The sequence below is a fragment of the Hypanus sabinus genome, chromosome 5, assembly GCF_030144855.1.
Source record: "Hypanus sabinus isolate sHypSab1 chromosome 5, sHypSab1.hap1, whole genome shotgun sequence".
NCBI lineage: Eukaryota > Metazoa > Chordata > Chondrichthyes > Myliobatiformes > Dasyatidae > Hypanus > Hypanus sabinus.
This window is the reverse complement of record NC_082710.1, coordinates 75,784,177-75,809,943: the sequence shown is the minus strand read 5'-3', so window position 1 is coordinate 75,809,943 and position 25,767 is coordinate 75,784,177. Positions and strand designations below refer to the sequence as shown.

At 41.8% G+C, this 25,767-nt stretch overlaps 1 protein-coding gene across 4 annotated transcripts in view; it reads left to right on the top strand.

The window, feature by feature from the left end:
• uba6 (ubiquitin like modifier activating enzyme 6) overlaps nucleotides 1-25,767 on the top strand; it is a 336,534-nt gene that overhangs the window by 226,221 nt on the left and 84,546 nt on the right. For all 4 annotated transcript variants that reach the window (XM_059970138.1, XM_059970139.1, XM_059970137.1 and 1 more), the window contains 4 exons: nucleotides 2,820-2,948; nucleotides 10,308-10,359; nucleotides 20,762-20,825; nucleotides 21,482-21,551. In XM_059970138.1, coding sequence (XP_059826121.1) covers nucleotides 2,820-2,948; nucleotides 10,308-10,359; nucleotides 20,762-20,825; nucleotides 21,482-21,551 — 315 coding nt within the window. The remainder of the gene's footprint in view (nucleotides 1-2,819; nucleotides 2,949-10,307; nucleotides 10,360-20,761; nucleotides 20,826-21,481; nucleotides 21,552-25,767) is intronic.

Here is a 25,767-nt window from a genome sequence, read left to right as displayed (position 1 = left end):
GTTACTGCTGCCATCCTCTTCAATTTTCTGCCCTTCTGAGCCGCAGGGCCAGACTCAGTGCCAGAGGTACAGCTACTGTAGCTTTGCCCAGATAGGTTGTTCCCCACCCTCCCCTTGCACCCCCTCCCGCCAACAGTACTCAGAATGGAGTACTTGTTATTGAGTGGGACAGCCACAGGGGTGCTCTCCACGATCTGATGTTTCTCCCTTCCCTTTCCTGACAGTCATGTATTTATCTGTCTTCTGATCTGACACCCAGAACAGAATAGCTACTCTGCAGATTTACCCCCATTCTCTTAAGAGTTAAATAAGAAAAAAAAGAAGGAATGAACTTACCTACTAACCTTGCCGTCACCTTTCCTTGCTGAAGCCCTGTTGAACCAAAGCACTACTCTGGCTCAGACAACTCCAACGATGACTGCTCTATGCGGTACCCCTCTTTTATGTTTTGGAGACTGGGTTTTTAAAGCTCTTCACTGGACCTGTGTGGAAGCACTTCTGTTGCGTCTGCGCAGTACTCAAGTCAACGACTCCCCTCGAAAAACTTCCTGCTCTTTGAAGCTCTTCACTGGACCTAAACGGGAATGCTTCTGTTGTGTCTGCACAGTACTTCACTCAACGACTTCATACAATTTTCCTTCCTATGTTTTGGTACTAATATATGCCACAACTTATGACTGCTCACCCTCCCCTTCAGAGTGCTGTGCATTTGATCTGAAACATCCCTGGAGGCAAGGTACTATCCATTTGTGTTTCGCATCCACAGAATCTCCTGTCTGTGCCTCTAAATATCCAGTCCTACATCAAAGCATGTATCCATACATAGCTAAAATTTGTCTTCTTCAGATAGCCACGAAAGAAAGAACATGAAAGTCATTCAGAGAGAAGCATCAAATCCACCCAGCTCTTCGCCCCCCCATTGCGCAAGAAAGAGCAGCATTCCAATTATCAACCCTCCAAAACCCCCGCTCCCCCCGCACAAAACAAAACAGGAACATTGGTTCTTCCCCCAATAAAACAACCCTGCCCCACAAAAAAACTAACAAAACATCAACCCACAAACCCTCTCCCCTCGCACAACAAAACGGAAAAGGAACAGGCAATAAAAATGCAGAATTTTAAAACAGTCACCCTCCTCTTGCACAACAAAATGGAAAAGGAACGGGCAATAAAAACACAGAATACAAAAACCATAAGTGTGAAAATGTCCACGAATGCATTAGTCCAATCCATAAATGCAGAACCATGACACCATCCTATGCTATCACCAACATTCATTGAAAGAGCAGGATTCCATATGAGACAGAAAGGCCTACCCGCCTATCACAATGATAGGCTGCTCACAGATTCCTTCTCCAGCAAAGTCAAAAGGAACTCTCGATTTGCCTTTCACATTTGCCTCAATGTCTCAATCTTCCTCAAAAATTAAATTAGCAATTAACGTTTGCACTTTAATTGACAAAATGAACTTGAACATAAGCTCACGCATTTTTTTGCATCGAAGCCATCCAAGTACACACTTCCTGGAGTCATCCTGGAGACAGCAAAGCACTGGATCACTCAAATGATCTCCAAACGGTAAATCGCAGGCTGTAACAGTCCCAGAGACACATTTAAGGTGAAAAACAGACAAAAGAAGTAAAAAGATTTTCAAGGGTTACCTGAAAGATATCGACCATTGTATACTGGTGCCACCTTAACTGGAATATCACCACTGTACTTCTTACCCCCTTCCCTTCTGAGCCAAAGAGCCAAACTCAGTGCCAGAGACCTGGTCACTGCACCTTCCCCATGTTAGGTTGTTTTACCCCACCCCACTGCATTATCTCATTATTGAGGGAAACTCTGTTATGTCTACTCGTAACTTTCTCCTACTAATTGGTCACCCACCCTGCAACATTGGAGTGTCAAACTCTCTGTAGCTCCTATAGCTCCTACAGCTCCTCTCTGTAGCTGAAATTCCAGTTCCCTCACATGATTTGTAAAGAGTTGCAGTTGATGTTGCCGATGTTGTTATCAGGAAAACTAGAAATCGCTCAGAATTTCTACATGTCACTGCACAAGTAATGGACAAAGAAAGTTACCTTAGCCTTTGCTTCTTCAAGCCAAAGCCTCAAACCCTCCTCTCCAACACCAGCCCACTCATACACCGGCTGCTCCCAAAGAGGGCTCAACATTGACTTCTGGTGTAGGCAACTGGTCGCAGGTCTCTCGGTGAATCAGCCCTCTGCTTGTTGTCATTGAGGCAATTCTGAATCCAACTGGCTAACTCCCCCAAATTCAATATGACCTTATATCACAGATCAACGTTATCCAAAACATGACACGTTACCTGTCAGCCAGTTGAACCATATCTGGCTCGATGGTACATCTTGAGAATTGATAGCAAGTCTTAACACTGTGAACTAACTCGTGCATAGGTTTCCTAGTCACTGATTATAATCAACAGGTCTTATTTTGAGCATCAGCAAAGAACCACAAAATCAACCAATCTTAAACTTAATAGTTAAGTTTAACATTGTAAATTTCAGCTCAGAACAAATATGGAGTCACAGAGCCAAGCCAAGTAGAACATCCCATTCTCCTGGTTCATTCTTCATTGAATTCGCAATCCATTTGTTCTTATATTTACATCATGTCTTTAATTTTGCAATGATAAGTGATAATATGCTTAGTTTGTTGAGCAATGTATTTAAAAATTTGACTATCTGCTGCATTCCATATTTTGCTTCATTCTGTTCGTAGTGTAAGAGTATTTGTTCACTATAAATTGCAAAGCTCAGTGAAAGGAGATAAAAAGTTGTTTTTTTGTTTTTCAGAGAATGATAAATGGAGACAGTTTAGAAGGATCATTTCAAGCAATTAAATTACTTAGTAGATGGCCTACAGACTGGCATCAGTGTGTGTCTCTGGCACGAGTAAAGTTTGAAAAATATTTCCATCATAAGGTAAGGTAGTATTCATCCAGTCCATCCCTATGTACACAAATTATTTCAGGATATGTTCCAAATTCATTTCTCACTGCTGCCTGTTCAGAATTTGTATGTTCTCTCTGTGACCATGAGGATTTCCTCCAGATGCTTTGGTTTCCTGCCAAATTCCAAAGATGTAGAGTTTAGTAAGTTGCATGCTATGTTGGTGCTAGAAGTATGGTGACATTTGCAGGCTGACCCCAGCACACCTTCAGATAGTGTTGGTGTTGACGCAAATGATGTATTACACAGTGTGTGAAAAAAGCGAGCAGAATCAGTCAGGATATTCTGAGATTACAGGGTAATTCAGCACTTAGCAAGGGCCAATATAAAGAGGTCAGGTTTAAGCAGAGTGGCCATTGTGGGAGTGGTCATATTGTTCGAGGGTGGATGGAGAGTTTGAGACTTTGGTTGAAGAAGCTTCGGCAAGAAATGGCTAAAACTAAGGTAAGACTTTAGTAAATTTTCTTCTTCCTTTGTCTATTAGTGCCCAACTAGTGTTGTGAAAATGGGTTCAGGGTTAGTGGTATGTTCGTGTCAGCTGTGGCAGTTGTGGGAGACCTCAGTCACCCTGATAACTACATCTGTATAAGATGCATTGAGCTACACCAAATTTCTTGGTGTTCACCTGGCGGAGAATCTCATTTGGTCCCTCAACACCAGCTCCAGAGGAAAGAAAGCCCAGCAACATCTTTCGCCTTCTACTTTTGTGAAAGTTGAGGGAAGTCCATCTCCCACCCCGCCATCCTCATCACATTCTACAGGGGTTGTATTGAGAGCATCCTGAGCAGCTGCATCACTGCCTGGTTCAGAAATTGCACCATCTCAGATTGCAAGACCCTGCAGCAGATAGTGAGGTCAGCTGAGAAGATCATCGGGGTCTCTGTTCCTGCCATTACGGACGTGTGCACTACACACTGTATCCGCAAAGCAAACAGCATTATGAAGGACCCCACGCACCCTTCATACAAACTCTTCTCCCTCCTGCCGTCTGGGAAAAAGCACCGAAGCATTCAGGCTCTCACGACCAGACTATGTAACAGCTTTTTCCCCCAAGCTATCAGACTCCTCAATACCCAGAGCCTGGATTGACACCTTACAGCCATATTGTCTTGTTTATTATTTATTGCAATGCCTGCACTGTTTTGTGCACTTTATGCAGTCCTGGGTAGGTCTGAAGTCTAGTGTTGTTTTCTAGGTAGTTCAGTGTAGTTTTTGTACTGCGTCATGTTACACCATAGTCCTGAAAACACATCGTCTCATTTTTACTATGTACTGTCCCAGCAGTTATGGTCGAAATGACAATAAAAGTGACTTGACTTACAGAGCTGCACCTGGATGACTTGTGGCTCATTCAGGAGAATGTATGGCTGAGTAATTTTGCAGGGGGCATATTTTCAGATTTGTGAATCATTGAAATCTCTTCTGGAGAAGATAAAATCTATAAAGAAAAAAAGACAAGCTCAACCTGAACTTAGGGATAGTAAGGGCATCAGTAGCTACTATACACACTGGGGTTTTGATGCTTCATAAAGGACAGGGAGAGAGGTAAATGAAGAGCGGGAATGGCATTGGGAATAATAGGTAGTATCACAGCCGCAGGTGGTGAAAGGATTGTCTACTGAATCAGTGTGGGTGGAGGTCAGAAACAGGAAGGGAGCAGTCACTACTGAGAGTACCTCATAAATGAGACTTTTACCCAGAGTACAAGCTTTACATCCTAATGGATGACCACCCGGAGAACTAAGCAGAGTAACCATTCAGTGCAGGGTTCCCCTCTGGCCATTCCCCTCAGCAAAAGTATACTTCTTTGGATACTGCTGGGGGTATGACCAGTCATGCCAATGACACTGTGCTGGCTCTGAGTCACAACAGGGAAGGATAAAAGTAGCCAGAGTGAAAATAATTGGAGACTTGATAGTTAGGGAAACAAGCAGCAGATTCTGTAGCCATGAAAGAGACTTCAGGATTGTGTGTTGCCTCCCAGGTACCAGGGTCCAGGATGTCTCCGAGCAGTGCAGAAGATCCTCAAGAGGAAATAAGCTTACTTAAACTTTAGGAAGCAAGGATCAGACGAGCTCTAGCTGAAGAATGGACTTAGGAGAGCTAGAAGTGGACATAAGAAGGCCCTAACGAATAGGATTAAGGAAAACCCCAATGTATTCCACATGTGTGTGAAGAGCTGGATGATAGCTAGAGTTAGTGTAGGACCGAATCAGGGAAAAGTGCCTGGAGTCAGGGAGAGTTTGGTGAGGTCCTTGATGAATGCTTCACTTCAGTATCCACCAGTGAGCAATAAGATGTGCTGCAACTGTTTAAAAACTTAAGTACCTGGGCCAGACAGGATATACCCCAGATTACTGTAGGAAGCCAGGGAAGAGATTGCTGTGCATTTGGCAATGTTCTTTGTGTCCTCACTAGCCATAGGAGTAATACCAGATGACTAGAGGGTGGCAGATGTTTTAGTTCAAGAGAGTAGAGTTAACCCTTGGACCTATAAACCAGTGAGTCTTGCTTCAGAGGTGGAGAGTGGTTTAAACTAATATAGCAGGGTAGTGGGAACCGGTATATAGAGCTGAGGATGAGCCAGCAGCTTTACAAGTAAATAATGAATGTAAGGAAAGACAAACCAGTGATTGGGTACAAATGCAGACAGAGCAAAAAGTTAAATTGTACCACAGAAACAAAATTCAAAAGGGTGAAGAATGCAGGATTGAAGGTGCTGTTTTAAATGTGCATAGCATTCGGAATATCATGGACTCATAGAGTGATTGGAGATTGTGGGCATCACTGAGTTGCTGCTGAAAGAAGGATAGGATTTTATCTTGTAAGGCAGCTTCATATGTAGCACCTTATCAAATGCCTTTAGGAAATTCAAGTAAATGACATCCACAGCCTCTCCTTTGTCCAACCTGCTTGTTACTTCCTCGAAGAACTCTGACAGATTTGTCAGGTGACTTATCCACCTTAAGATCTTTGTGTTTAGCTTCACTTTTTCCTTTATAATATTAATGGCACTCACTTTTGCTCCCTGATGCTCGCAATTTCTGGCACACTGCTGGTGTCTTCACACAGTGAGGACAGATGCAAAGTATCCAGTAAGTTCATCTGCCATTTCTTTGTCCCCCATTACTACTTCACCAGCATCATTTTCCGGTGGTCCAATATCAACACTCAACTCCCTTTCACTTTTTATTTAACTAAAAATAACCTTACGTATCCTGCTTTGTATTATCAGCTAGTTGGCCCTCATATTTTATCTTCTTATAGCTTTTTTAATTACCTTTTGTTGGATTTTAAAAGCTACCTTATATGCCCTTTCCTTGGCACTAATGCAGTCCTTAACTTCCTTTGTCAGGCACAGTTGCCATTTGAGAACTTCTTCCTCTGTGGAACATATCTATCCTGTGCCTTGTGAACTATTCCCAGAAACTTTAACCATCTCTGCTGTGCCATCATCCCCACCAGTGGCCTTCTCCAATCCACCTGGCAAGCTCCTATCTCATGCCTCTGTAATTCCCTTTATTCCATTGTGATAATGATACATGTCACTTATGCTTCTCCCTCTCAAAACACAGTATGAATTCAATTATATTATGATCACTGCCTCCTAAGGGTTCTTTTACGTTAAGCTCCCTAATAAGATGAGGGTTATTACACAACACCCAATCCTTTCCCTGAGTAGGCTCAAGCACAAGCTTTCTAAAAAGCTATCTCATAGGCTTTCAACAAATTCCCTCTTTTGCGATCAGTCACCAAACTTATTTTTTTCAATCACATTGCATATTGAAGTCCCCTATTACAATGGTGTCATTACCCTTATTGCATGACTTTTCCAGCTCCCTTTACAATCTCAACCCCCATCTTGGCTACTATTTGGAGCTCCCCTTCTTACCCCATCCCTGATATATTTAGTTTTTTTATTGTTTTTGTTTTTCTTCCCCCATCCCCTTTTTTTCTTTCTCTGTCTGCCCATCACACTGCCTGTTCTCCATCTCCCTCTGGTGCACCCCTCCCCCTTTCTTTCTCCCTAGGCCTACCGTCCCATGATCCTTTCCCTTCTCTAGCTCTATATCTCTTTTGCCAATCGTCTTTCTGGATCTCAGCTTCATCCCATCCCCTCTGGTCTTCTCCTATCATTTTGCATTTTCCCCTCCCCCTCCTACTTTCAAATCTCTTACTATCTTTCCTTTCAGTTAGTCCTGACGAAGGGTCTCGGCCTGAAACATCAACCGCGCTTCTCCCTATAGATGCCGGCTGGCCTGCTGCATTCCATCAGCATTTTGTGTGTGTTGCTAAGATTCCCATAATGGTTTTTTCACCCTTGCAGTCTCTACCCACAAAGATTCAACATTTTGACCCTAATTACATCTAAAGATGTAATTTTATCTCTTACCAACAGAGCCACACCGCCGCCTGTGCTTTTCTGCCTGTTCTTTTGATACAAGTATATCCTTTGATGTTAAGCTCCCAAGTATGTCCTTCTTTCAGCCACTACGCAGTTATGCCCACAATGTCATACCGACATTAGAAAGGATATTTTAGAAAGGATGTGCTACAGTGATTCCAACTTTGAACGGCTTGTCACTTGAGCCGCATTTGATGGCTCTGGGCCTGTGGCCTGTATTCATGAGAATTCAGGAGAATGCGGGGTGACCTAATTGAAACCTATCAAATGTTGAAGGGCCTTGATAGAGTGGATGTGGAGAGGATGCAAAAGTTTTGGACCAGAATCTCAGAATAGAGGGCTGTCTTTTTAGAACAGAGATGAGGAATTTCTTTAGCCAGCAAGTGGTTAATCTGTGGAATTCATTGCCACAGGCAGCTGTGGAGGCCAAGTCTTAACATGCCGTATAGTTAAGGCAGAGGTTGATAGATTCTTGATTGGTCAGGGCTTGAAGGGATATGGGGAGGGAAAAAGTGGATTAATGGATCAGCCATGATGAAATGGTGGAGCGGACTTGTTGGGCTAAATTGTCTAATTCTGAATCTGAATCGGAATCAGGTTTATTATCCGACAAGCGGTACCGCAGCATAAAAGCCAGGACCAACAGGCTCCAGAACAGCTTCTTCCACCAGGCCATCAGTCTGATGAACTCATGCTGAGTTGAATGTACTCTATATTACATCAACTGTTCTATTTATTATAAATTACTATGACTGCACATTGCACATTTCAATGGAGACGTAATATGAAGATTTTTACTCATGTATGTGAAGGATGTAAGAAATAAAGTCAGTTCAGTTCAACTCAGTCATTGGCATGTGTCATGAAATTTGTTAACTTAGCAGCAGCAATTCAATGCAATACATAATGAAGAAGGAAAAATTAATTAATGTATACGTATATTGAATAGACTATAAATCATGCGAACACAGAAATAATATATAGTTAAAAAGTGAGATAGTGTTCATTGGTTCAATGTCCATTTAGGAATCAGATGGCAGAGGGGAAGAAGCTGTTCCTGAATCACTGAGTGTGTGCCTTCAGGCTTCTGCACCTCCTACCTGATGGTAACAGTGAGACAAGGGCATACCCTGGGTGCTGGGGGTCCTTAATAATGGACGCTGCCTTTCTGAGACACCTCTCTTCGAAGATGTTCTAGGTACTTTGTAGGCTACTACCCAAGATGAAACAAACTAAATTTACAACCCTCTGCAACTTTTTTCAGTCCTGTACAGTAGCCCTCCCATACCAGACAGTGATGCAGCCTGTCAGAATGCTCTCCACGGCATATCTAGAGAAGTTTTTGAGTATTTTTGTTGACATACTCTTCAAACTCTTAATGAAGTATAGTCGCTGTCTTGCCTTCTTTATAGCTGCATCAATATGTTGGGACCCGATTAGGCCCTCAAGAGATAATGACACCCAGGAACTTGAAACTGCTCACTCTTTCCACTTTGATCCTTCTAATAGGATTGGTGTGTGTTCCTTCATCTTGCCCTTCCTGAAGTCCACAATCAGCTCTTTCATCTTACTGACATTGAGTGCCAGGTTGTTGCTGCAACACCACTCCACTAGTTAGCACATCTTGCTCCTGTACCCCTTCTCGTCTCCGTCTGAGATTTTACCAACAATGGTTATATGATCAGCAAATCTATAGATGGTATTTGAGCAATGCCTAGCCACACAGTCATGGGTATAGAGTGAGTAGAGCAGTGGGATAAGCACACACCCCTGAGGTGCACCAGTGTTGATCATCAGCGAGGAGGAGATGTTATCACCAATCCACACAGATTGTGGTCCTCTGTTTAGGAAGTCGAGGATCCAATTGCAGAGGGAGGTACAGAGGCCCAGGTTATGTAACTTATCAATCAGGATTGTGAGAATGATGGTGTTAAATGCTGAGCTATAGTCGATGAACAGCATCCATATATAGGTGTTTCTGTTGTCCAGGTGCTCTAAAGCCGTGTGGAGAGCCATTGAGATTGTGTCTACCGTTGACCTATTGTGGCGATGGGCAAATTGCAATGGGTCCAGGCCCTTGCTGAGGCAGGAGTTCAGTCTAGTCATGACCAACCTCTCAAAACATTTCATCGCTGTAGATGTAGGTGCTACTTGGCGATAGTCATTAAGGCAGTTCACATTATTCTTCTTAGGCACTGGTATAATTGTTGCCTTTTTTGAAGCAAGTGGGAGTTGAAAATTTCTTTGAATACTCCCGCCAGTTGGTTGGCACAAGTTTTCAGAGCCTTACCAGGTACTCCGTCGGGACCTTCACCCTTTTTAAAGACAGCCTAACATCAATCTCTATATATTATGGTCTTTTTCCAAAGTAGACAAGTCTAAATCTAAAAGTAATAGGTTTAAGATGAGAGGGAAACATATTTGAAGGGGGCATGAAACGCAAAATGTTTATACAGAGGCTGGAAGCTCTGTGAAACAAGCTGCCAGAGAAAGCCGGTAGAAATATATGCAGTCACAATATTTGAAAAATATTTGAAAAAGTACATAAAAAGGAAAGGAGCAGAGGGCTATGCAGGAAAATAGGATTCATAGAAATATGCATCTCGTTTGGCATGGACAAGTTGGGCTGAAGAGCTTGTTCCAGTCCTATGTAACTCTTATGACATTTACTGTCTTTTTCCTCTTTTTCACCTCTTCCCCCCCAGCTCACCTTTCCCTAGCTCCCATTCTCTTACTTTCCATTTAAGCCTCCTAATATTTGCTAAACTCCTTAACTACCTGTAATTTGGTGTCAGTTACTCTCCAGAGACCACTAGCCTACTCATGGGTAAATATATTTTCATATTGATACGTAAGATTGAATAATAATCTATGTTATAATCAATCTGGTGAGCAAGTGTCATAACATACTCTTTGTCTTCCTCCAGGCTGTACAACTTCTCCACTCATTCCCTTTAGACACTAAGCTCAAGGACGGAAGTGAGTATCATTTTGGTCATTTTTGCTTGTTTCACTATGAGGTGAAGATTTCTAACACGTGCAATCATCATTTATCATTATTCAATTTGTTCCCTAGCTATCACAAGGTCAGCACACAGTTTGTGGTGTACTTGTGCTGATGGAGATTGTAAAGGAGATGATGTTGCCAATCTGAACTGACTGGGATCTGCAAATTGAGGATCGAAGTGCACAGGGATGTATTGAGGCCAAGGTCTTATTGATTAGTTTTGAGGAGATTACAGTCATGGGGTCTTAGAAGAGTATAGCACAGGAAAGGGCTCTTAGCCCACCTACTCTATGCTGAACCTTTTAAACTGCCTACTCTCATGGCTCTGTCATAGCCCTCCATACCCCTACCATCCACATACCTATCCAAACATTCCTTAAACATTGAAATAGAGCTCGCGTGCACTACTTGAACTGGCAGCTCATTCTCACAAATGAAGCATTTTCCCCTCGTTCTCCCCTTAAAGCTTTCACCTTTCACCCTTAACCAATGACCTCTAGCTGTAGTCCCATCCAACCTCAGTGGAAAAAGCATGCTTGCATTTGTCTTATCTATAGCCTTCATAATTCTGTATACCTCTATCAAATCTCTCCTCGGTCTTCTACATTCCAAGGAATAAAGTCCTAGTCTATTTAATCTTCCCTTTAAACTCAGATCCTCCAGTCCCAGCAACATCCTTTTAAATTTTCTTTGTGCTCTTTCAACCTTACTTATATTCAACACTTTATATTCCGTCTGAGTAGCTTCCAACCTGATGCTATGAACATCAATTTCTCAAACTTCCAGTTATGGCACCTCCCCCCCCCCCCCCCCCCCCACCATTCCACATCCCCTTACCATTTCCCATCCCCTTTTCTGTCTCTCATCTTATTTTCTTGCCTGCCCATCACCTCCCTCTGGTGCTCTTCCCCCCCACCACCTTTCTTCCATGGCCTCCTGTCCTCTCGTACTAGATTCCCCCTTCTCCAGTCTCTTTCACTGATCAACTTCCCAGCTCTTTACTTCACCCCTCCTCCTCCTGATTTCACCTATCACCTTGTGTTTTTCCCTCCCCTCCCCCTACCTTTTAACTCTGCTCCTCATCTTTTTTTCTCCGTCCCACTGAAGGGTCTCAGCCTGAAACTGTGCTCTTTTCCATAGATGCTGCCTGACCTGCTGAGTTCCTCCAGCATTTTGCGTGTGTTGCTTGAACTTCCAGCATCTGTATTACCTGATCCTTTTGTTCTACAGTGTTCCTCAGTGCCCTACTGAACTGTTTAAGACCTACCCTGGCTGCCGTACTGAAGTCCAAAATCTCAACTTGTCTGCATTAAGTTCCATTTGCCATTTTTCAGCCCATTTTCCAGCTGGTCCAGATCCCACTGCAAGCTGTGATAGTCTTTCTCACTGTCCACTACACCCCCCAATCTTGGTGTCATCCGCAAATTTGCTGATTCAGGTAATCATATTATCATCCAGATCATTGAAACAATAGAGAAACAGGCACCGATCCCTGTGCTCTCCACTACACTTTCACTAGGCAAATTTGAGCAGATCCAAGTCATCACAAACCTCTCAAAACACTTCATCATAGTGGATGACTGTCGTTGAGGAAGATTACCAGCTTTGACACCGGTATGATAAGGCACCTCAGACTGCCGAAGCAGGAGATTAAAGATATTGGTGAATACTCCAGCCAGCTGATCAGCACAACTCATTGATACCTAGCCAGGGCCATATGTTTCCCGTGAGTTCACACTCTTAATGGGTGCTGTCCCATCAACCTCAGAGAATGAAATCACAGGGTCGTCAGGGGCTGTGCATGTCCTCAAAGATTATTCCATGTTTTTTGACAGTCAAAGCGAGCATACAAGGCATTGAGCTTATCTGGGTGCAAAACCCTGTCATCATCTATGTCACATTCGAGCATGCCACAACTGTCAAGTACCTTTCATTGATTCAAGTTTAGTTCAGAATTGCAACTTCACCCATGAGATTGCTTTCCAGAGGTCATACGTGGATCTATTATATTTTACTTGGTCACCAGACCTGAATGCCTCTGACCTGGCCCTTAACAGATTGTACATCTCCTGGTTCATCCAGTCCTGCTGAAGGGTCTTGGCCCGAAACTTTGACTGTACTTTTTTCCATAGATGCTGCGTGACCTGCTGAGTTTCTCCAGCAATTTTTGTGTGTTGCTTCATCCAAGGATTCTGGTTGGGGAAAAATCTGAATGATTTTGTGGCAACACACTCATCTTTGACTCTTTTTATAAAGTTTGTGACAAGCATAGTGTAGTCATTCAGATCCACTGATGAGTCCTTGAACTCAAGAGTCCCAGTCCACCGATTTGAAGCAATCCCATGACTACTACTTCACTGTCCTTATCTCTGGAGCCTTGATAACCATATAACAATCACAGCATGGAAACAGGCCATCTCGGCCCTCCTAGTCCGTGCCGAACTCTTAATCTCACCTAGTCCCACCTACCCGCACACAGCCCATAACCCTCCACTCCTTTCCTGTCCATATACCTATCCAATTTTACCTTAAATGACACAACTGAACTGGCCTCTACTACTTCTACAGGAAGCTCATGCCACACAGCTATCACTCTCTGAGTAAAGAAATACCCCCTCGTGTTTCCCTTAAACTTCTGCCCCCTAACTCTCAAATCATGTCATCTCCCCTACTCTCAATGGAAACAGCCTATTCACGTCAACTCTATCTATCCCTCTCAAAATTTTAAATACCTCGATCAAATCCCCCCTCAACCTTCTACGCTCCAATGAATAGAGACCTAACTTGTTCAACCTTTCTCTGTAACTTAAGTGCTGAAACCCAGGTAACATCCTAGTAAATCATCTCTGCACTCTCTCTAATTTATTGATATCTTTCCTATAATTTGGTGACCAGAACTGTACACAATATTCCAAATTTGGCCTTACCAATGCCTTGTACAATTTTAACATTAGCTTCTGCCCATATACAAGTAAGGGAAGGACAGCCAAGTGATCAGATTTCCCGAAATAGTTTGGGCATGGAACAGTTCCTTATCATAGTGTACCAGTCTGGGACCTCTGGTGCTACAGGTATATGCTGATGTTAATTCAGCAGAGATTTCTTCAAGCAGGCCCAGTTGAAGTCCTTGACAATAATTTGAACTGTGGTGGCTTTGTTTCACAGAATAATTGCAACAACTTTACAACATCCATAGTCTGTCAATAGTGTTGCTCTCAACACCACTGGCAATGTCAAGATACTCAGGTAGGAATCTTTGGGTATTGACATCTAGAACCATAGAACACTACAGCACAGTACAGGCCCTTTAGCCCTCCATGTTGTGCTGACCCATATAATCCTTAAAAAAAAAGTACTAAACCCACACTACGCCATAACCCTCCATTTTTCTTTCATCCATGTGCCTGTCCAAGAGGCTCTTAAGTACCCCTAATGTTTTAGCCTCCACCACCATCCCTGGTAAGTCATTCCAGGTACTCAGAACCCTCTGTGTAAAAAAACTTACCCCTGATGTCTCTGCTAAACTTCCCTCCCTTAATTTTGGACATAAGCCCTCTGGTGTTTGCTGTTGGTGCCCTGGGAAACAGGTACTGACTATCCACCCTATCTATGCCTCTCATAATCTTGTAAACCTCTATCAAGTCCCCTCTCATTCTCCTACGCTCCAAAGAGAAAAGTCCCAGCTCTGCTAAACTTGCTTCATATAACTTGTTCTCCAATCCAGACAACATCCTGGTAAATCTCCTCTGCACCCTCTCCATAGCTTCCACATCCTTCCTATAATGAGGTGACCAGAATTTAACACAGTACTCTTAAGTGCAGTCTCACCAGAGATTTGTAGAGTAGCAACATGACCGTTCTACTCTTGAACTCAGTCCCCCTGTTAATGAAGCCTGGCATTCCATAGGCCTTCTTAACTACCCTATCAACCTGTGCAGCGAGCTTGAGGGATGTATGGATTTGAACCCCAAGGTCCCTTTGTTCATCCACACTCTTAAGTAACTGACCATTAATCCTTTACTCAGTCTTCTGGTTTGTCCTTCCAAAATGCATCACCTCACACTTGTCCGGATTGAACTCCATCTGCCATTTTTCTGCCCAACTCTGCAGCCTCTTGTAACCTTCGACCACCTATAGCTCCATCCACAACTCCTCCAATCTTCGTGTCATCCGCAAACTTACTCACCCGTCCTTCCACCTCTACATCCAGGTCATTTATAAAAATCACAAATAGCAGGAGTCCCAGGACAGATTCCTGTGACACTCCACTAGTCACCGACCTCCAGGCAGAATACTTTCCTTCCACAACTACCCTCTGCTTGCTTTCTTTAAGCCAATTTTTTATCCAAACAGCCAAGCTTCCACTTATCCTGTGCCTCATGGCTTTCTGGATGAGTCTCTCATGAGGGACCTTGTCAAATGCTTTGCTAAAGTCCATGTAGACCACATCCACTGCCTTACCCTCATCAATTTCTTTTGTTACCTCTTCAGAAAACTCAATCAGGCTCGTGAGGCATGATCTTCCCTTCACAAAGCCATGTTGACTATCCATGAGTAGACTGTACTTCTCCAAATGCTCATAGATCCTATCCTTAAGAATCCTTTCCAGTAATTTGCATACCACTGACGTAAGACTCACCGGTGTATAGTTCCCAGGTTTCTCCCTATTACCTTTTTTAAACAAGGGAACTACATTTGCCAATAAAAACACAAAATGCTGGCAGAACTCAGCAGGCCAGACAGCATCTATGGGAGGAGATAGTGACAACGTTTCGGGCCAAAACCCTTCATCAGGAGTGAAGTAACATGGGATGGTGGAGGGGGGATAAGAAGTGGGGGGAGGGATGAAGTAGAGAGCTGGGAAGTGATAGGCTGAAGGGAAATAGGCTTGGGGGAAGGTGGAGAATTATGGGAAATAAAAGAGAAAGAAAGGTAGGGCTGGGGGGAGATTATAGTGAGGGGGGAAAAAAGAGAAAGAGAACCAGACTAAAATAATAGATAGGAATGGCAAACTACATTTGCCATTCTCCAGTCCTCCAGTACTTCCCCTGCAGCCAAAGAGGATTCAAAGATCATGGCTAATGCTCCTGCGATCTCTTCTCTCAATTTCCACAACAACCTGGGGTGTGTCATATCCGGCCCTGGGGACTTATCAATCTTAAAGTTTTTAAGAAAATCCAGCACTTCTTCCCTAATCTCCACATTGTCCAGCACACAGGCCTGCTCTACTTTGACCTCATCCTGATCAAGGTCCTTTTCACTTGTGAACACTGAAGCAAAGTATTCATTTAGGACCTCCCCAACCTCCTCCACCTCCAGGCACATGTTGCCCTCTCTATTCTTTAGCGGTCCCACCTTTGTTCTTGTTATCCTCCTATTCTTCACATACGCATAGAACGCCTTGGGGTTCTCCTTAATCCTACATGCCAAGGCCTTCTCATGCCCCCTTCGAGCTCTCCTAAGTCTAGTCGCTTATATACAATTTGCAGGAGTTGCTAATATATTTACATTTTCTGTGTGCCCTCAGTCCCAATGTTGTTTCGACAGCAAATTCTGACTTAATAAATGTTGCTTCTTTTATATCCACCATATCCAGATATCAATGTTTTATGTCTGGTACCTCCCTGTATTTGGTTATTTGATTTCACACAGACATTGCACAAAACAGTTGAAGCACTGCTCAACTTTTCATGGTACCTTTTAAAGAACATTGGGGGAATACATGGTGTACAACAGGATTGATATAAAGAAATCTTTGCTCAAACTTCTTCAAATATTAATATTTGGATTATTGTCGGGAAGTGATGTCGGTTTGTAATGTGCCAAAGTGTATTATAGGAGTATAGGAATTTATCAACGTACAGCCGCATGAGGAGATACTAACATAGATCATCAGAAACTTGACTGAAGTGGATCTTAAAGAAGGAAAACAACCTGCTGAGATCCATAAAGAGAATTGCCAAGCCTGTACTTCGTTATCTGTAGGCATCATTCTTATGATGGATAGGTTGGAAATGGTGATACTTTGGAGGCCGCCACTCAACAAATCTTGGAAATTTTAAGTAGTTGCAGAAGTTTATAGTTGCAGTAAAATGTGAACCAATGGAGAAACTTAAACACAAGGTCACCCTATCAGGACATTGTCCATCTCCCACCTTCACTTCAACTTAAAAGCACCTTTAGTCTCCTTCCTAGTTCTAGTGAAGGGTATTATACTGAATAGACAGTAGACAATGGACAGCAGGTGCAGGAGAAGGCCATTCAGCCCTTCTAGGCCGCACAGCCATTCACTGTGATCATGGCTGATCATACACAATCAGTACCCTGTTCCTGCCCTCTCCCCATATCCCTTGACCCTGCTATCTATAAGAGCTCTATCTAACTCTCTCTTGAATGCATCCAGAGACTTGGCCTCTACTGCCTTCTGGGTCAGAGCATTCCACATATCCACCATTCTCTGGGTGAAAAAGTTTTTCCGCATCTCTGTTCTAAATGGCCTACCCCTTATTCTTAAACTGTGGCCTCTAGTTCTAGACTCACCCATCAGCGGGAACATGCTTCCTGCCTCCAGCGTTCCCAATCCATAATAATCTTATGTGTTTCAATCAGATCCCCTCTCATCTTTCTAAATTCCAGTGTATACAAGCCCAGTCGCTCCAATCTTTCAACATATGACAGACCAGCCATTCCGGGAATTAACCTTGTGAACCTACGCTGCACTCCCTCAATAGCAAGAATGTCCTTCCTCAAATTTGGAGACCAAAACTGCGCACAATACTCCAGGTGGGGTCTCACCAGGGCCCTGTACAGCTGCAGAAGGACCTCTTTACTCCTATACTCAATTCCTCTTGTTATAAAGGCCAGCATGGCATTAGCTTTCTTCACTGCCTGCTGTACCTGCATGCTTGCTTTCATTGACTGATGTACAAGAACACCTAGATCTCGTTGTACTTCCCCTTTTCCTAACTTGACTCCATTTAGATAATAATCTGCCTTCCTGTTCTTACCACCAAAGTGGATAACCTCACATTTGTCCACATTAAACTGCATCTGCCATACATTTGCCCACTCACCCAATCTGTCCAAGTCACCCTGCATTCTCATAACATCCTCCTGACATTTCACACTGCCACCCAGCTTTGCGTCATCAGCAAATTTGCTAATGTTACTTTTAATCCCTTCATCTAAATCATTAATGTATATTGTATACAGCTGCAGTCCCCGCACCGAACCTTGTGGTTCCCCACTGGTCACAGCCTGCCATTCCAAAAGGGACCCGTTAATCGCTACTCTTTGTTTCCTGTCAGCCAGCCAATTTTCAATCCATGTCAGTACTCTGCCCCCAATACCATGTGCCCTAATTTTGCCCATTAATCTCTTATGTGGGACTTTATTAAAAGCTTTCTGGAAGTCCAGGTACACTACATCCACTGGCTCTCCCTTGTCCATTTTCATAGTTACATCCTCAAAAAACTCCAGAAGATTAGTCAAACATGATTTCCCTTCATAAATCCATGCTGATTCGGACTGATCCTTCTACTGCTATCCAAATGTGTCGTAATTTCCTCTTTTACAATTGACTCCAGCATTTTTCCCATCACTGACATCAGGCTAACCGGTCTATAATTCCCTGTTTTCTCTCTCCCTCCTTTCTTGAAAAGTGGGACAACATTAGCCACCCTCCAATCAGCAGAAACTGTTCCTGAATCTATATAACATTAAAAAATGATTACCAATGCGTCCACGATTTCTAGAGCCACCTCTTTAAGTACCCTGGGATGCAGACCATCAGGTCCCAGGGACTTTTCAGCCTTCAGACTCAACAGTCTATCCAACACCGTTTCTTGCCTAATATAAATTTCCTTCAGTTCATCTTTTACCCTAGTTCCTTTGGCCACTATTGCATCTGGGAGATTGCTTGTGTCTTCCCTAGTGAAGACAGATCCGAAATACCTGTTCAACTCATCTGCCATTTCCTTGTTCCCCATAATAAATTCACCAGTTTCCGTCTTCAATGGCCCAATTTTGGTCTTAACTATTTTTTTGCTATTCACATACCTAAAGAAGCTTTTAATATCCTCCTTTATATTCTTGGCTAGTTTATCTTCGTACCTCATTTTTTCTTGGCGTATTGCTTTTTTGTTATCCTCTGTTGCTCTTTAAAAGCTTCCCAGTCCTCCAGTTTCCCGCTCATCTTTGCTATGTTATACTTCTTCTCTTTTATTTTTATACTGCCCTTTACTTCCCTTGTCAGCCATGGCCGCCCCTTACTCCCCTTACGATCTTTCTTCCTCTTTGGAATGAACAGATCCTGCACCTTCTGCATTATTTCCAGAAATACCTGCCATTGTTGTTCCACTGTCTTCCCTGCTACGGTATTGTTCCATTGAACCTTTGCCAGCTCCTCCCTCATAGCTTCATAGTTCCCTTTGTTCAACTGTAATACTGACACATCCAATTTTCCCTTCTCCTTCTCAAATTGTAGGTTAAAACATATCATATTATGGTCACTACCTCCTAATGGTTCCTGTACCTTGAGGTAACTGATCAAATCCGGTTCATTGCACAACACTAAATCTAGAATTGCCTTTTTTCTGATAGGCTCCAATACAAGCTGTTCTAAGAATCCATCTCGGAGGCAGTCCACAAACTCCCTTTCTTGGGGTCCAGTACCATTCTGATTCTCCCAGTCTACCTGCATGTTGAAATCCCCCTTGACAACTGTATCATTACCTTTGCGACTTGCCAATTTTAATGCAAATTCATTCAACTTACACCCTACATCCAGACTGCTGTTTGGGGGCCTGTAGATAACTCCCATTAGGGTCTTTCTACCCTTAGAATTTCTCAGTTCTATCCATACTGACTCTACATCCCCTGTTTCTATGTCCCCCCTCGCAAGGGACTGAATATCATTCCTCACCAACAGAGCCACCCCTCCCCCTCTGCCAGTCAGTTTGTCCTTTCGATAAGATGTATATCCTTGAATATTCATTTCCCTGATCCTGTCCGCTTGAAGCCATGTCTCTGTTATTCCCACAACATTGTACTTGCCAATTTCCAACTGAGCCTCAAGCTCATCTACTTTATTCCTTATACTTTGTGCATTCATATATAATACTTTTAATTTGTTACTCCCCTCTCCTTTCATGTCAATTCCTATTTCACTTGGCCATACTGTATGATCTCTTCTTGAGCTTTCTACTCCATTGATTCTGTTGTCCTTTTTAACTTTTCTTATTTTCACTTTCCCTTTAACTCCATCCTTATATTTCCAGTTCATCCCCTCCCCTCCACTACTTAGTTTAAACACATCCGTGTTGTAGTGGCAAACCTGTCTGCCAGAATGCTGGTCCCCCGCCTATTAAGGTGCAACCTGTCTCTTTTGTACAATTCATCTCTACCCCAAAACAGATCCCAGTGGTCCAACAATGTAAATCCTTGCTTTCTGCACCAGTTCCTCAGCCACACATTCAGAACCATTATCTCCCTGTTCCTGCCCTCTCCAGCACAAGGAACTGGAAGCAAACCAGAGATAACCACCCTGGAAGTACTGCTTTTCAGCCTTCTTCCAAGTTCTCTGAAGTCTCGCTGCAGAATGTCCTTCCTCTTCTTCCCGATGTCATTTGAAGTGTTAGCTCTATCCACAGATAACTCCTGAACTGCTGAATATTTCTAGTATCTTTGTTATTGTTATGGATGAGAATTCTGTGATTGTTATCAAGATATATCAGTGAGCACAGAGTTAAATGAAATAGAAGGTAGAACGCAAAGGAATTTGAGTTTACAGAGTGTCTACAGAGGAGTGTTGTGGGGCAGTCAGATGTGTGGCATGAAATGAGTAAAATAGAGATGGAGTTGGTCACTGTTAACATAGGCAAAAATATGTTTTATTTATGACCAGTTAGTGTTCTGAAGTAGGTCTCAGCACCTGGTTGTCAATATTTTAGTTTATTTTGAGATACAGCGTGGAGTAGGCCCTTCCAGCTCTTGCAGTCACGCTGCCCAGTAACCCTTGACAACCCTGATTTAACCCTAACCCAATCATGGGACAATTTACTATGACCAGTAACCTTACCCAGTACTTGTTTGGACTGTGGGAGGAAACCCACACATTCCACAGGGAGGACATACAAAGACTCAGAATACTGGGATGAACTCCAAGCTCCAATGCCCCAAGCTGCAATCGAGTTGTGCTAACCACTCTGATACAGTGGCGCAGAATTGTATTGATATGAAGGAAAAGAAAATGATGGTACTTTCTATCATGCTAGAGTTCTTGCCTTTCTAGAATAGCCTGATCAAATTGTTACCTCAGGTTTTTACGAGCAATGTTTTAATGTGCTACAAAATATTGAAATATTCTGTTTGCAGGCTTATTTTGGCAGTCACCAAAAAGGCCACCATGTCCAATACAGTTCAACATAGATGATGAGTTGTAAGTAACCATCAGAATGTATCATTTGGTTTCCTTTAATATTTGTCAGAGTTTGCAAATTTGATCATGATTACTATTTCCATGAACATTATTATTCACTATTTCAAAGCTGTGACAAAGGACCTTTCCAGAACATATAGTCATGTAACAAGTCTTGCCAGATTCATTTATTTATTCAATTTGATTATGAAATCATTGTGCCCTATTAAATGAACTTCTTTCAGAGGAATTTAACACTAATAATTCAAAGCACAATGATCAATAAGATCATAATTTTAAGTTTGATTTTTGGTTTTAGGCATTAGAATGAAAGTAATTACTCACTTATCTCACTTTTATCTTGTTTTGTCTTTTGCATCTGAAAGTATCAATTTTGTGCATTCAAATTAAATTCACAATTACTCTTACAACTGGTATTCAGACAAATAAATAAATTAATGATAATAAATAAACATTGGTGACATTCCATAAACTAAGGGACAATTGTTAACTAGAATATATATTTTAATGCATGATTTAAAAGTTGATCAAAATCATATTTGTTCCTGAGTGATGATGATGATAATGTCGATGCTAAATTTGCCTTGTTTTATCTGGAATGCAATATAATCCTTTCCAAACCTTTAATTTTTTTTATTATTTCCTTTCTTTCCCAGGCATTTCACCTTTATATTAAGTGCCGCAAGACTTTTTGCAGAAGTATACAGGGTCCCTTATATGAAACAGGTTGGGTTTTATTACTAAGTTATGATGATGATTTTCATTATTTGGAGTAACTATATGTATTTCTAATGGTGTATTTAATGTGGTAAAATATTCAGGAAAATTCACAGGAGAAGACAAAAAAAAATACACAAAACAATTAGTCATCAGAAAAGGGAGCATCTTAAAAGAGGAACAAAGAACTAGAGTATTAGGAGACCGATCTAGAACTTAAGACCCAAGCAGCTAACTACACAATTAGCAATATTAGAGTGTAGGAAGTCAGAAGTTTAAAGTGACCAGAACTGGAACAATGTAGTTTCTCAGGTGGTAGTTACAATATGGAGAAAGATGAAGCCAGGGTGAGATTTGAACAATGAACTGAGAATTTTAACTTTGACCCTTTAATGTACCAGCTAATAATACGGGTTAGTGTAGGGAAAAATAAAGTTTTGTTTGAGATCAAATTAATGGAAATGGGAAGATAGGTAAGAGGATATTGGAATAGTAATGTAGAGGTCTAACCCTTCCCTCCAGAATAGACTTCCATTTTTCTATCATCGACATGCCTATCTAAGAGTTTCTTAAATGTATCTACTGCCAGCACTGACAGGACGTACCATGCACTCTGTATAAAGTTTGACGGGATACCACTGGTGTCCCTCCTATACTTCAATCCCCTTAAAATTATGACCCCTTCTACTAGACATTTGCACCCTAGGAAAGAATCTTTGGCTATTCACTCAGTCTATGCCTCCTATCATCTTGTACACCTTTATCGAGTTTCTCATTCTCATTCGCTCCAGAGAGAAAAGCCCTAGCTTGCTCAACTGGTAAGACATGCTCTCTAGTGCAGGCAGAATCTTGGTAATTCTCTACATCTTCTATAAAGTTTCTACATCCTTCCTATAATGAGGTGCCAGAACAGAACAAAATATTCTAAGTATGGCCTAACCAGGGTCTTATAGAGCTGTAACAATATCTCATAGTTGGAGCTTACCACCCCAACTAATGAAGGATAACACACCATAGATCTTCTTAGCTACTCTGTCAACTTGCATGGTAACTTTGAGGGTATATGGATCCCTCTGTTCCTCCACATTGCTAAGAATTTTGCCACTAATTTGGTATTCTACCTTCTAGTTTGACATTCCAAAGAGAATCACTTCACACTTCTCTGGGTGGAACTCTGTCTGTGACTTCTCAGCCCAGCTCTGCATCCTATCAATATCCCAACAGCAACCTTCTCCACCATCCACAACACTACCAACTCTCATGTCATCTGCAAACTTACTAACCCACTCTAAGTACTCATCCAAGTCATTTATAAAAATCACGAACAGCACCTGGCTCAGGACACATCTCTGCAGAGCACCACAGCTCGCTCATCTCTGGGCAGAATATACTCCATCTACAACCACTCTGTGCCTTCTATGGGCAAGCCAATTGTGAATCCACACTGCCAGTTTTCCCTGGATCCCACGTTTCCTGACTTTCTGGATGAGACTACCATGAGGAACCTTATCAAACACCTCACTAAAATCCATATTCTATTCCATATCCTGCCCTTAAGATCCTTTTCCAGTAATTTGCCCCTCACTCACTGGTCTATAATTCTCAGGGTTATTCCTTTTTCCTTTCTTCACCAAAGGAATAACACTTGCCACCCTTCAACTATGTGGTATAACTTAAGTGGCCAGCATAGACACAAAGAGCATTGCTAAAGATGCAGCAATCTCTTCTCTTCCTTCTTGGCTTCTTGTAGTAAAGTGGTATATCCCATCCCGCCCCAATCCTAATGTTTTTCAAAAGTTCCAGCACTTCCTCTTTCTTAATGTTGACGTGGTCTAGTATATTCAGGCTATTTTACACTGTCCTCACAAATGTCAAGGTTCCTCTCACTGGTGAATACTGAAAGTGAAGCTACTTATAATCAGGACATTGATCAAGATTCAAAAGCAGAGTTTTGCAGCAGTTTTTCTGACTTGAGGAGGGGTTCATTAGAAAGGGTCAATAAGAATAATTCAAGTGCAATCAGAGCGACCTTTCTTTGACTGGCCTTTCATTTGAAGTGTGCGTGTTTTTTGAGTGGCTTTGGCTCATTAGGCTTGGTTGAGGTAAGTTACTGCCACTATGTTCCTCTTTGTTCATTATTCATCTGTTAGTTAATACAAACATAGCATAGTGAGAATGGCTCAAGGGACAGTGTTTTGTACTGTGTGTGGGAAGTCTGTGAGACCTCCATCCTCCTAGATAAACACATCTGCACCAGGTGCACTGAGCTACAGCTCCTGAGAGAATGTACTAAGGAACTGGAGCTGCAGCTTGATGATCTTCGACTCATACTGGAGAACGAGGAGGTGATAGGCAGGAGCTCCAGGGAGGTATTCACCCTAAGGTTGCAGGGCACAGGTAACTGCCTGACTTTCAGGAGAAGGAGGGGAAATACACAAGTGCAGAGTACGCCTGTAGCTGTTCCTCTCAATAAAAAGTATATAACTTTAGATACTATTGAGGGGGATGATCTACCAGGGGGAGCGACAGTGTGCTGTGGCTCGGAAGAGCAGAAGGATAAAGAGGACTGCAGTGTTGATAGGAGATTCTTTAGCAGAGGAACAGAGACGAGGTTTGGTGGGTGCAATAGAAACACCCTGATGGTATGTTGCCTCCCTGTTGACAGGATCAGGGACGTCCATGTCATTCTGAAGAGGGAGAGTGAGCAGGCAGAAATTTTGGTGCATATTGACAATGATGACATAGGTAGGCAAGTGAAGAGGTCCTGAATTGAGATTTCAGGAAGCTAGTTAGAAACCTGAGGAACAGGACCTTCAAGGTAATAATCACTGGACTGAGGCCTGAACCACATACCAGTTTTCAGATTTATGAATCATTGGGATTTCTTCTGGGGAAGGTATAACCTGTACAAAAGGGACGCATTACACGTGAACCCGAGGGGGTCAAATATCCTTGCGGGCAGGTTAGCTCGAGTTGTTTGTGTGGGTTTAAACTAATTTGGCAGAGGGATGGGAACTGCAGTTATAGTGCTGAAGATGAGATACTTGGTTTACAAACAGAGGCAATGTGTAGTGAGACTCCTTTCTTTTTCTTTTTCAATCTTTTTATTAATTTTAAAAAAAAAACATAACATATTATATTACATATGTTATGAATGCAATAGATTTGAAATTGAGTTGATAACAAGATAACAATATCTTATTAACCTATCAACGAAAAAGGATCATACAATAACAATCTAATCTATATTGGTTATACATGAAAAGATTAAAATAATCATCAAAAGAAAAAGAAAGAAAATGAAATATAAGAAAATATGTATATTTAAGAAATAATAAAAAAAACGAAACCTAAACTAACATGGGCAATAATAATAGTTTATAAATATATAATAGTGTCAAAAAACTCCGGAACTCCATACCCTAACAAGAATAATAAGAGTAAAGGTCTGGAAGAAGTCAAATTAATTCATGTGAAAGTGTCGAATGAACGGTCCCCAAGTTTCTTCAAATTTAATTGATGAATCGAAAATAGTACTTCTAATTTTTTCTAAACTTAAGCAAGAAATAGTTTGAGAAAACCATTGAAATGTGGAAGGAGGATTTACTTCTTTCCAATTTTGTAATATAGATCTCCTGGCCATTAATGTTACAAAGGCAATCATTCGTCTAATTGGAGGAGAGAATCGACTATCATCTTCATTTGGAATACCAAAAATTGCAGTGATAAAATGAGGTTGTAAATCAATATTCCAAATTGAGGAAATGGTAGCACATATGTCCTTCCAATAATTATGTAAAGTAGGACAAGACCAAAACATGTGGGTCAATGAAGCCACATCTAAATGACATCTGTCACATTGAGGATTAACATGAGAATAAAACCGAGCAAGCTTATCTTTAGACATATGAGCTCTATGTACAACCTTAAATTGTATTAAAGTATGTTTAGCACATATAGAAGACAAATTAACCATTTGTAAAATTTTTTCCCATTTTTCCGTTGAAATATTGTATTGAAGTTCTTTTTCCCATTCCTGTTTAATTCTACCTGATATCTCTGGTTGTATCTTCATAATCATATTATAAATAAGAGCCACTAATCTCTTCTGACAGGGATTTAAAGTAAAAATCATATCTGAAAAATCTATCAAAGTTGAATTAGGGAAGGATGGTAAAACTTTATATAAAAAGTTTCTAATTTGTAAGTATCTAAAAAAATTAGA